The 12,475-nt window shown below is 37.9% G+C and overlaps 1 protein-coding gene across 1 annotated transcript in view; it reads left to right on the plus strand.

Annotated features, from left to right (window-relative positions):
• The window catches only part of hgo (homogentisate 1,2-dioxygenase), a 37,590-nt gene extending 28,429 nt beyond the window's left edge, over window positions 1-9,161 (plus strand). The window contains exons 8-11 of the mRNA XM_071693957.1: window positions 3,244-3,370; window positions 4,948-5,129; window positions 6,921-7,084; window positions 7,740-9,161. Of these exons, the coding sequence (XP_071550058.1) occupies window positions 3,244-3,370; window positions 4,948-5,129; window positions 6,921-7,067 (456 nt within the window). The 3' untranslated portion in view covers window positions 7,068-7,084; window positions 7,740-9,161. The remainder of the gene's footprint in view (window positions 1-3,243; window positions 3,371-4,947; window positions 5,130-6,920; window positions 7,085-7,739) is intronic.
• The last annotated feature ends 3,314 nt before the right edge of the window (window positions 9,162-12,475 follow it).

Below are 12,475 nucleotides of genomic sequence, written 5' to 3' on the forward strand. Positions count from 1 at the left end.
AATTGTCTTTCTGACACAGGCACTAAACCATTCATTCAGATTCCAGAAAACCGGAAGTTCCAGAGATCCGAATATTTTTTAAACTGCCTAGTTTTGAATGTGGCAGGCTTTGTCGATCAAACAGACCATGCTTTAGAAGGTTAATAATTTGCATCTCAATATGACTTCATTCTTCAAATTTAATTGTTTATTCTATATTTTACGTATGTATTATGCAATGTTACAGAAAACAGAAAAACCCTGAAATTGGGTTGCCTCTGGTCCCAAGCTTTCTGGATAAATGGTTTGGTACCTGTATCACTCAACTCCCAGGGTCTGCTTTACCACCACCAAATGAAAGGATGCTTTTAAATGTAGAAATTCTTTTATCACCTTCATTTGCCATGTGAGGAAACATCAGTAAACTGCATTAGTAAAAAAAAAGAAAATCAAAGTAAAATATCACAGTTCCAGAATGAGTGCATAATTCTCTCTTAATGTCATATGAGACTGCAGATTACCATTTCCATTTGCTCAACATTTTTACATTGTAAGAAATATCATGTACTATTATCATAACATCAAGTGATATATAAAAAGATATTTGTGGTCTAACAAAAGGAAATAGAAAAAATAAAAAGTACAATTGTCATCTTACTGTAGAAGATTATGCTCCCTTGACTGGCTTAAAATCTTTGTAGCTGGATTGTGTATATTAGTCTTTGAAGTTAAAGCAAGATGTTGCATACAAAATTTTACCCAAACTTTTCTACCCATTACCATTCATACAAATACTGTCAACCCAGTAACAATACCTACATTTTCAAGCTTTTCACTGACTAGTTCGCTGAAGTGGTTACCATTATTTATAAACCTTCAACAATTCATGTACTAACTGAGGAGGCCATCCAGTGTGTGTTGAAATTGTTTGGACATATAGAAAGGATGAGTGAAGTGAAAATGACAAAGAGAATCTGTCAAAAGTGAAAGGAGCAAGGGAGACAGAGAGAGAAAGAGAACAAGGAGACAGAGGGATGATATGAGGGCTTTTGGGTTTTAGGTCCCAAATGTTCATTTGGGTGAAAGGCATGCATTGCCTAAAATGAGTTAGAGTATTGAAGTATATGGCAGGCAATATGCTGTCATTTGGATGAACCCAGGCATATGAAGTGATTAGGGGAAACCATGGAGTTTGGTTTGGCTGTATCTAGTTTTGGTATAGTATACATGATTAAGGAATATGTGAGTAAAAGTACTACCCACATATCTCCTGAATGCTGTTAAAAGCAACTAAGAGGGTCAGGAGTAGAAGGCTGGAAATTCGTTCCTTCAGTATCATTACATCTTAAAAAAGGTAAAAAAAGGAAAAAGCCAAATGATAATTTTCCCTGTTAGGCTCAGATGGTTATTTCTGATGCTTCCTTGTGTTGAAATAGTTTGGACACATGTGAGAGGATGAGTGAGGAAAGATTGACAAAGAGGATTCATGTCTCAGAGGTGAACGGAAGAAGGAAAAGCAGGAGACCAAATTGGAGGTGGAAGGATGGAGCGAAAAAGATTTTGAGCGATTGGGGCCTGAACATACAGGAGGGTGAGAAGTGTGTAAGGAATAGAGTGAATTAGAATGATGTGGTATACTGGGGTCGATGTGCTGTTGATGGACTGAACCAGGGCATGTGAAGCATCAAGGGTAAACCATGGAAAGTTTTGTGGGGCCTGGATGTGGAAAGGGGGCTGTGGTTTTGGTGCATTACACATGACAGCCAGAGACTGGGTGCTATTTCGTGTGTGGCGGGATGGTGATGGGAATGGATGAAGGCAGCAAGTATGGATATGTACGTGTGTATATATGTATATGTCTGTGTATGTATATGAACGTGTATGTTGAAATGTATATGTGGGTGTGTGGGCGTTTATGTATATACATGTGTATGTGGGTGGGTTGGGCCATTTCTCGCCTGTTTCCTTGTGCTACCTTGCTAAAGCAGGAGATGGCGGTTAAGTATAATAAGTATGAATCATTTATTTATTATACTTTGTTGCTGTCTCCCACGTTAGCGAGGTAGCGCAAGGAAACAGACGAAAGAATGGCCCAACCCACCCACATACACATGTATATACATACACGTCCACACACGCACATATACATACCTATACATTTTAATGTATACATATATATACATACACATACATATATACACATGCACATAATTCACACTTGCTGCCTTTCATTCATTCCCGTAGCCACCCTGCCACACATGACATAGCATCCCCCCACTAAGGTAGCACTAGGAAAGGACAAAAGGCCACATTTGTTCACACGCAGTCTCTAGCTGTCATGTGTAATGCACCGAAACCACAGCCCCAATTCCACATCCAGGCCCTGCAAAACTTTCCATGGTTTACCCCAGACGTGTCACATGCCCTGGTTCAATCCATTGACAGCACATCGACCCCGGTATAGCACATACCCTGGTATACCCTCCTGCATGTTCAGGCCCCGATCACTCAAAATCTTTTTCACTCCATCTTTCCACCTCCAATTTGGTCTCCCACTTCTCCTCGTTCCCTCCACCTCTGACACATATATCCTCTTAGTCAATCTTTCCTCACTCATTCTCTCCATGTGACCAAACCATTTCAAAACACCCTCTTCTGCTCTCTCAACCACACTCTTTTAATTTCCGCACATCTCTCTTACCCTTACATTACTTACCCGATCAAACCACCTCACACCACATATTGTCCTCAAACATCTCATTTCCAGCACATCCACCCTCCTCCGCACAACTCTATCCATAGCCCATGCCTCGCAACCATACAACATTGTTAGAACCACGATTCCTTCAAACATACCCATTTTTGCTTTCCGAGATAATGTTCTCGACTTCCAAACATTCTTCAAGGCTCCCAGAATTTTCTCCCCCTCCCCCACCCTATGATTCACTTCCGCTTCCATGGTTCCATCCACTGTGTATATATGTATATGTCTGTGTGTGTATATATATGTATACGTTGAGATGTATAGGTTTGTATATTTGCGTGTGTGGACGTGTACGTATATACATGTGTATGTGGGTGGGTTGGGCCTTTCTTTTGTCTGTTTCCTTGCGCTACCTCGCTAACACAGGAGACAGCGACAAAGCAAAATAATAAAAAAAAATACATATATAAGACATAATGTATGTTTATATGTGTCAAATCCTTGATTTAGTGTCATGGACATGTATTTATCAATATTTTCTTTGGCTGTTTACTCTGCAGGACCCATCTATCTTCACAGTGCTGACATGCCCTAGTACAAAGCCTGGAGTTGCCATTGCTGACTTTGTAATTTTTCCACCCCGTTGGGCTGTCCAGGATCACACCTTCCGCCCACCATACTACCACCGTCAGTATTCAGTATTCAGGGAAATTAAAAGGGTTACTAGTAAAGATAGTAAAAATAATCTAAGGATGTAGCATAGTCAACAAATGAACAAGAATGATGAAAAGTTTCAATAAGTTACAAGAAAATATCTAGGTTTTGAAAATTAAAATTTTTTTTTTCTCAAAGGCAGTGTCCAGCAAGTATAAAAGATTATCAAGGATATACTGTAAGAAAATCAGTTTTAGGATGTCCCGTCCCTTACCATTTCTGGTTGGGAAGTGCTCAACTTTCTCATCCTTCTCTGTCCATTCAGCAATGATAGGTTCTGGCTAACCATCAGCCAGACACCATTATTAGAGATTATGTCATCAGCCTACTCCTCCCAGTCACCTGATAGCACAGAGTTTACAGACCATGGGTATCAATCCAAAAGCAGTCAGATATAATGACAAGAAAGGTTTTTCATATGAAAGTGGGGAGAAAGGAGGGTAGGGTAAGAAAATCATAAACAAAATGATTGTGGAACACTGCTTCAACAAGAAAAATCTGCAGTTTGTCCCTTGGGCATGAGGGCATACAAATGAGGAGGAGCATCGAGAAAACTTTCAAACAAGAGGATGAAACGCTAAGTGAAAATAAGACCTGAGAAAATTTGAAACTCCCTGGAATCTCTGTTGCAGAAATCTGCAAAGCTACACAGGGTAGATCCACAAATACTATCAGTTAAAGCAGGAGATGAGCACCAGACTCCTTTTCTTGATTTCTTTTAATGGAAGCCCAGAGTGAGCCAAAAAAAAACTTAGGTATCTCGACTGATGTAGAGATATCCCTGGCAAAATGGGATATCATGGTTCCAGGATACACAAATAATTGGTCCCTTTGCTAATTTCTGAAGTTCAATAGGTATCTAGAAGATCTAACTAGGTGCAAGGCATGTTCTTTTGAAGAAGTCTTCAAAGTTGATGACAATAGGGCTATTTCAAAATTCACTAGTTTCATTCCTCACTAGAGTTTTAGAGTCAAACTTTAGGTTACCTAACACATGAGATTGTCATCAAACACACGATTTCTTACATCTGGACATAATGTATAACTCACTAACTCTACTCCTGGAGCTCAATGTTATATGAAAAGTTTTCAGAAGACATTTATCCCAAATAAAACCCAGGGAAAGGGGTTCTTGAAGGGCACTTTTATAGGAGACAATAGAGCCTAATTCATGTCTTGAAAAAGACAAGAACTCCTAACATAAAGCTGAGGTCATGTCCCAGGCATCAGATTCTTCAATGAAAAACTGAAAGGCCTTCCAGACTCATTGATATTATCTAACATGGGAAATGGCAAACAAGTGCAAAAAGATATATACTTATTTCTAATTACCCCACGACCTCTTTCTTTCTTTATCAATTATTGACTTACATTCTGAAACTTTTAAATCAGTTCACATTACTTATTAATGTTACTTGTCAATGTGAATAATGGCTGCTAGATTTGTCATCAGGTTTTTCATAAAATTTTGTCTGCCTCTATTGACATATATTCTTCAGAATTCCTTGATCACAACTATGCTACTAATGTCTGATTCCATGTTCATTCAGGTAACTGTATGAGTGAGTTTATGGGTTTGATTTTTGGTAACTACGAAGCTAAGGAAGAAGGCTTCAAGCCTGGTGGAGCTTCCCTACACTCTATGATGACTCCTCATGGACCTGATGCTGATTGTTTCAATAATGCCTCTACTGCCAAACTGACTCCTGTAAGGGTTGCTGATGGTACACAGGTGAGGCTTGATACACACTAAACTAGTAATGTTATTAGGTACCAGCATGCTTAGAACAGTATGGATGGATGTGTTCCAAGAATGCCATACCTGTTCTTTAAAGCAAGTTGTTCTGTGTAAAATAACCTATATTACTTTCTTCCTGTGTTGTTTATTGGTTAGTTAGGATTTTCAATGTATGTATGAATCATGGTGAGGTGCCTGAAGACTGGAAGAATGCTTGTATAATGACATTGTATAAAGGCAAGTGTTCAAACTACAAAGGTATCTGAGATGGCTTCAGCTAACCACAACCCCCAGCCTGCACAACATAAGTGGCATTAGACATCAAGAAAGCATTTGATGCTCTCCTCCCACATCTTCACACAAAAGCCATTTGATACCACCCTCCACAACAATGACATAAAATGGTTGGCCAGTTTCATAGTCGATTACCTTGCCAAAGTCACCTCTAAAACCCTAAGCTCTACAATGGAAATCCCCAAACGAGCAGATCTTTCTCCAATTCTCTTCAATCTTTTCTTTACATGACCTCTGCTTACCTCCACCAAATACAGTAAGATCCTTTCATAAGCAGATGACCTCACTGTCACATTGTAGCACAATAACACCACAGGAGCAACAACAAACACACAGCACTACCTGACACAACTGGAACAATGGCTCACCTATAATAAAATGCTTGCATCTCCATAAAAGTCTTCCATCATCCTTTTAATCCTAGACAGACATGACTCTAACCTGCACCTCCAGTCACCTTGAATGGGCAATCACTCTCACTAAACATCAGTTATTTTGGGCTTCACATATTACACACTCATGATGTTCACATTGTACATCTCGGACATCAATACAAGAGCAACATACAAATTAAATTCCCTCAGAAATGTAATGGGTATCAGATTTGGACATGAAAAAGAATGCTGTAGCATCCTTTACAAACAATTCATTAGCCCTAACCTAACCTATGTATGTCACCTACCTGGTCATCCAACCTTTCAAAAGCAAATATTACAAAGCTGCAAACCTTATATAATAGAGTACTCAGAACAATCATGAGCTACTTAGCCACCTCAAACACTCAACACCTACACAATGAACACAGATCCTCCCAATACAAACAATCCCACCTCAACATGCATGGCACCGCCTCAAAGTTGCAAGAGCTCCATAAAGGTGTCCTGGGGTCATATATATTTTATAAATATTTTCTATGCTTATCCATTTTCTGCTCTACTTTCTTGATAAGATTTCCTGACTGCTTCAAGCAGCTTTTCTATCACATTTTATATTCATAGTACCTTCCACAAAACACCAGCCTCATTGTGTCCTTTCTTTAGCTCCATAATAATAATTAATACTTACTGACCGTTTTTTGTGTTAGCAAGGTAGTGCCAGGAACAGATGAGAAAAAGGCTTACTTGCTCACATCCATTCTTTGGCTGTCACCTGTAATGCACTGAAACTTCACTTGCAAGTTGTTACACAGTAAATGAAAAATGACCCATGGGGAAGCTATACAACTCTCAATAAATGGAAAGGAATGATGTTATGGTCTTTCTTGCTCCAGAAAGTCCATCAACCTCTTTGAGGACTTTCTTGCCTCAAAGGAGACCACTTCACCCTTCCCATGAACTGGAATGCAGCCACATTTAAGGGACCTGACTTAGCATAACTTGCTAGCTATCCTGTGATCATGATTCATTGCAGGTAGTTGCTAATAATTTAAAACCAATCAAATGTACAGCTCTGATACCTGTTTAAATAGCTGAATTTTCCTATCTCCCTCAGGCTTTTATGTTTGAGACTTCCTTGGGACTGGGGCTGACTGAGTGGGGTGAAGACACTTGCATGAAGATTGACCCAAACTACCACAAGTGCTGGCAAAGTCTTAAGAAAAATTTCAATCCTGACTGGAAACCAGCATCACAGGAATAATTTTTGACAATAAGGATGTAAGTGAAATGCATTTTTCCTTATCTCTCTGCTTCTTGAATGATGATTTAGAGCTTTATGTCTTCATATAGCACATTTTCATAACCAAGAATATTTATTTTTCAAGCAAGGAGGAAGCCAAAATAATTTAGTATCATATGTACTAAATGTTATGTTGGGTCTGCTATTCTTTGTTGATAAAAGCAAAATACAAATCTCCAGTAAATGGATAATGTCATAACTCAAAACCCCATTTGTAAAAATAAGTAAAAGCATTTTCTAGTATATCACAAAAAATTCACTAAATGGTCCTCCATCTATAATGTATGAAGTTCCAAAATTACTTGAAACTATAATGTTTTTGGCACATTTTTCATTCTAAAGATGATGTATTTGAAATCAGTGTATATTTCCTTTAAAAATTCTCCAGTACACATATCAGAATGATAAGCCTGTCAACTGCAGAGGCATCTGAGAAATAAAGTATGAGAAAAGAGTCACCAGTTTAGCCTCAAAGAGCATTATATATAGTTTTGATATAATTAGCTGTACTATATCTGGTTTCAGTACACTGAAATACAGGAATGTATATACATTTTATAAAATCTTTTAGCAAAGTTTTTGCCAGAAATATTTTCTGGTAGTAGTTCATTGTTGTATTATGTTTTTTAACAGGTCACATAAGTGGAATGGGAACAGTTCTTCAGTCCTGCAGCAAAATATCCAGTACTTATGTTATAGATATATGAATTATATCTAAAGGTTGGTTTATGAAGTATACTGGATTGACTCATAATACTTGATCTTTATCATTGAAGCACATCAAGGAGTTTTTACAAAATCTATTTGAAAATAATGCCTTAAGTTTATTCAGTTCTCAGTTGTGTAGGATTTCTTTTCAATCAGTTCAGGACAGGAAATTTTTCAGCTGAAATCTGATGTGATTAGAGATACTTTCTCTTTACAATGATGTCTAGTGTGATCATTTCTGCAAATGGATAAACCATCCATTTGTTTTCAAAGGCTGGAGTATTGCAAATCATTTAGCTGTCAGGACAGATGTTTTAGGTTCATAATGATAATTTAGTTGTTTTTACCTACAATTTGGCTAATGTCACAATTGATCCGTTAGTACTCTTTACAGAAATATAGTGGGAGAAAGCAGCCAAAACATGCTTCTGTTTTTTTTGGCTTAAAATGTTCCTGTGTTGTTTGAAGTATCCCTTTTAAGGCAGTATTTATAATATACTCTGAGATATTTAAATTACTGCCATGAAATCATAAGCTTTTTAACATCTAAACATGTATTCCTGCAGTTTCAAAGATTAGAGTGTGAATGAAATTATTACCTCAAACAGTAGTCCTGTAAATTTGAGGTTGTTCTTATTTGATAATGTCTCAGAATAGGTACACCTTTGCTCTCAATTTTGGCACAACTTTAAGAAGTAACCTACAAGCAGACTAAAAGAATAACATACCGCTAAATGCTAATTCATTTACTGAATGTTTTGGACATGACTTGTGAAATTTCTTAGTACAAGCTCAACATAAGGGTCATTGTGGTTCTAATCAGTGTAATTAGCATGTCTGATACTTTTCTGCAAAATCAAGAACTATATGTACACATGATGCTCATATATGGATGTGAGTGGATGTGGCCTATTTTTTTCCTGGGACTGCCTCACTGATGCACGTATTAATATGCACATGTATATGCATGTATGTATATATATGTCTATGTACATGTATGTATATGTGTGTATGTGAGTGGATGTGTATTTCTTCATCTATTTCCTGGTGCTACCTTGATATTGCAGGAAGCGGCAATCACGTATGAAAAAAATCCTAAATCGTTATCCACAGCAAATTTAATGAGAAGGGTCAGTGATATGCTGAAAACAAGAGTATTCATTCATATTAAATGTCTCCATGTAGACAAAATTCAAGCAATAACTTGCCACTAAGGATTATGGCAAGCATATACTGTCCATGTATGTAGATGGTTGTTAAACTATTTTAGAGATTTGCAAAGTATTCTTGTTACTGTCTGGAATATTTGTATAACTGTAGAATATTGCAAATAAATGACTGATTTGATAGGAACTTTTTAATCCTTTAATATTAAAATAATTTTCATTATAAGTAACTGGATACAACTATGTGACGTTTTATCTTCCAAAAATACAGAATCCTAAAAAAAACTAGCCATTAATTATCTAAATATTCCAGAAATACTTTTCTAGACCTGGAAATATGTTCTCAAAACCCAGAAGTTTTCAAGTGATGTACTAAAGTCACATGCTCATGATTAGTTTTTGCAAGGCTAACTAAAGTGAAACATTCATCTATCTATCTTTATACATCTCTAATTTGTTCCTTTTAGGAGCTCGATCAATGGGGTAGCGAAAGCAAAAGTGTACATAACTAATGTACGTCAGCTTCTCAGCTTTTAGTGCCTCACTCATAACATTCTACTCATAAAGGGCAACTCTTGCACAGTTTTCAGAAACTCCAGCCTAATGTTTTTACTGACTACTACTACCTAATGTTCCAGCTTACTACTTCTACCTAATATACCTACCTAGTTCTTCTATCTATTGCTCCTATCATTTTGCCAAAGGGGAAGGCTATCACATAATGCTCACAGCAGGATAATCTAGTTATGAAGAATTGAGTTGTGTGATGTAAGTGTTACGTGTGACAGGGAGAGATTGTATGTTGCTACCTCGGTCAGAGGAGTGCAACCTGACAACCACTGAAATGCTGACTCTTTATGCAGCCATCAATGAGTCCCGATACCCAGAAGGGCAGTGCCAGTAATATAACTTCCTGATCTGTGGCTGCCTACCAAATACTTCACTGTTTACACAAGCCTTATTCAAATCCTCCAAGCTTTTGTGATTTTTTCCCCATTATTTTGTCTGTGGGTGCATCATGATGTTTAAAAGACCAGCAGGTATCCCCAATGGTACTGGTAGTGCTATTCTTTGGTAAAAAAAAAAATTGGAATTACTGAAGAAACTAGAAAAAAGGAACTCCAGACAAGAAAGAAAAGCAGAAATGTTTGTAAACAATTTAGTATTTTCTGTCAAATTTACTGTGGAACTGGAAAATAATTGTGTTACTATTTTCATTCTTCATGATCCATAAGGTTGGAAATATGCAAGTTCAGCATCTACAGAAAACCCACCAATGTTTGTTCTCATATTCATTCACTCGCTCACCACAATAGAATTAAATGCTCATCATTCCAGTTGATGTTCCTTAGAGCATTATGTATATGCAGTCAAGACTTTATTTATGAAGAGTTTGAGAAAATATATTCTATTGGATCCAAGATAAAGTATCCTTAATCTTTCATTGAAAAATATTTTAAGCTGGCAAAAAAAATCTTTTAGTTCTCCCATTTAGTGATAATTTCACCTTAGTTCCCCACTTACTTCAATACTTTAATGCGAATTTAGCCTTCAGCAATAACAATACTATTAAAAATATCCTTAACAAAAAACTCATCAGAAAGTTCTGCTGCTTGTGTTTACAGAGCACCTTGTAAAAGCCTTAATATATCTTATATTGGACAGACTGGTAAAGATCTCTCAGTGGATGGATGTGTTGAAAATGAAACTTTTAAGGACTATGTGGTGTGAAGTGGTTTGAATGAGTAAGTAATGAAAGGATAACAGAGGTGTGTGGTAATAAAAAAAAAAAAAAAGAGTATGGCAGAGAAGGCTGAAGAGGGGGTGCTGCAACGATTTGGACATCTAGATAAAATGAGTGAGGAAAGGTTGGCAACCAGGATATGTGTCAGTTGAGGGAACAAGGAGAATGGGAAGAACAAATTGGAGATGGAAGAATGGAGTGAAATACATTTTGAGCAATCGGGGCCTGAACATGCAGGAGGGTGAAAGACATTAATGGGATAGAATGAACTAGGACGATATGGCATACTGGGGTTGATGTGCTGCCAGTGGAATGAACAAAGGCATGTGAAGCATCTGGGTTAAACAATACAAAGGCTTGTGGAAAGTGGTTGTGGACAGGGAGCTGTGATTTTGGTGCATTACACATGACTGTTAGAAAATGGATGAGTGGATGCGGTGTTTCTTCATCTGTGCTTGGTGCTACCTTGTTAACACGGGAAAGTGATCAAGTACGAAATATATATATATATATATATATATATATATATATATATATATATATATATATATATATATATATAATATTTTTTTTTTTTGTTTGTCGCTGTCTTCCTGCGTTTGCGAGGTAGCGCAAGGAAACAGACGAAAAAAATGGCCCAACCCACCCCCATACACATGTATATACATACGTCCACACACGCAAATATACATACCTACACAGCTTTCCATGGTTTACCCCAGGCGCTTCACATGCCTTGATTCAATCCACTGACAGCACGTCAACCCCGGTATACCACATCGCTCCAATTCACTCTATTCCTTGCCCTCCTTTCACCCTCCTGCATGTTCAGGCCCCGATCACACAAAATCTTTTTCACTCCATCTTTCCACCTCCAATTTGGTCTCCCTCTTCTCCTCGTTCCCTCCACCTCCGACACATATATCCTCTTGGTCAATCTTTCCTCGCTCATTCTCTCCATGTGACCAAACCATTTCAAAACACCCTCTTCTGCTCTCTCAACCACGCTCTTTTTATTTCCACACATCTCTCTTACCCTTACGTTACTTACTCGATCAAACCACCTCACACCACACATTGTCCTCAAACATCTCATTTCCAGCACATCCATCCTCCTGCGCACAACTCTATCCATAGTCCACGCCTCGCAACCATACAACATTGTTGGAACCACTATTCCTTCAAACATACCCATTTTTGCTTTCCGAGATAATGTTCTCGACTTCAACACATTCTTCAAGGCTCCCAAAATTTTCGCCCCCTCCCCCACCCTATGATCCACTTCCGCTTCCATCCGCTGCCAGATCCACTCCCAGATATCTAAAACACTTCACTTCCTCCAGTTTTTCTCCATTCAAACTCACCTCCCAATTGACTTGACCCTCAACCCTACTGTACCTAATAACCTTGCTCTTATTCACATTTACTCTTAATAGCATTGATGAGATGGCCTTGATTAGGTCATTCAGTTATCTGTGCTGAATCACGCAAAAGAAAAAAAAAAATATATATCCCTGGGATTAGGGGAGAAAGAATACTTCCCACGTATTCCCTATGTGTCGTAGAAGGCGACTAAAAGAGGAGGGAGCAGGGGGCTGGAAATCCTCCCCTCTTGTTTGTACTTTTCCAAAAGAAGGAACAGAGAAGGGGGCCAAGTAAGGATATTCCCTCTAAGGCTCAGTTCTCTGTTCTAGTCGCTACCTTGCTAACGTGGGAAATAGCAAATACGTATGGAAAATATATCTATTTAT

This window comes from Panulirus ornatus, chromosome 56 (genome assembly GCF_036320965.1).
Source record: "Panulirus ornatus isolate Po-2019 chromosome 56, ASM3632096v1, whole genome shotgun sequence".
Lineage (NCBI taxonomy): Eukaryota > Metazoa > Arthropoda > Malacostraca > Decapoda > Palinuridae > Panulirus > Panulirus ornatus.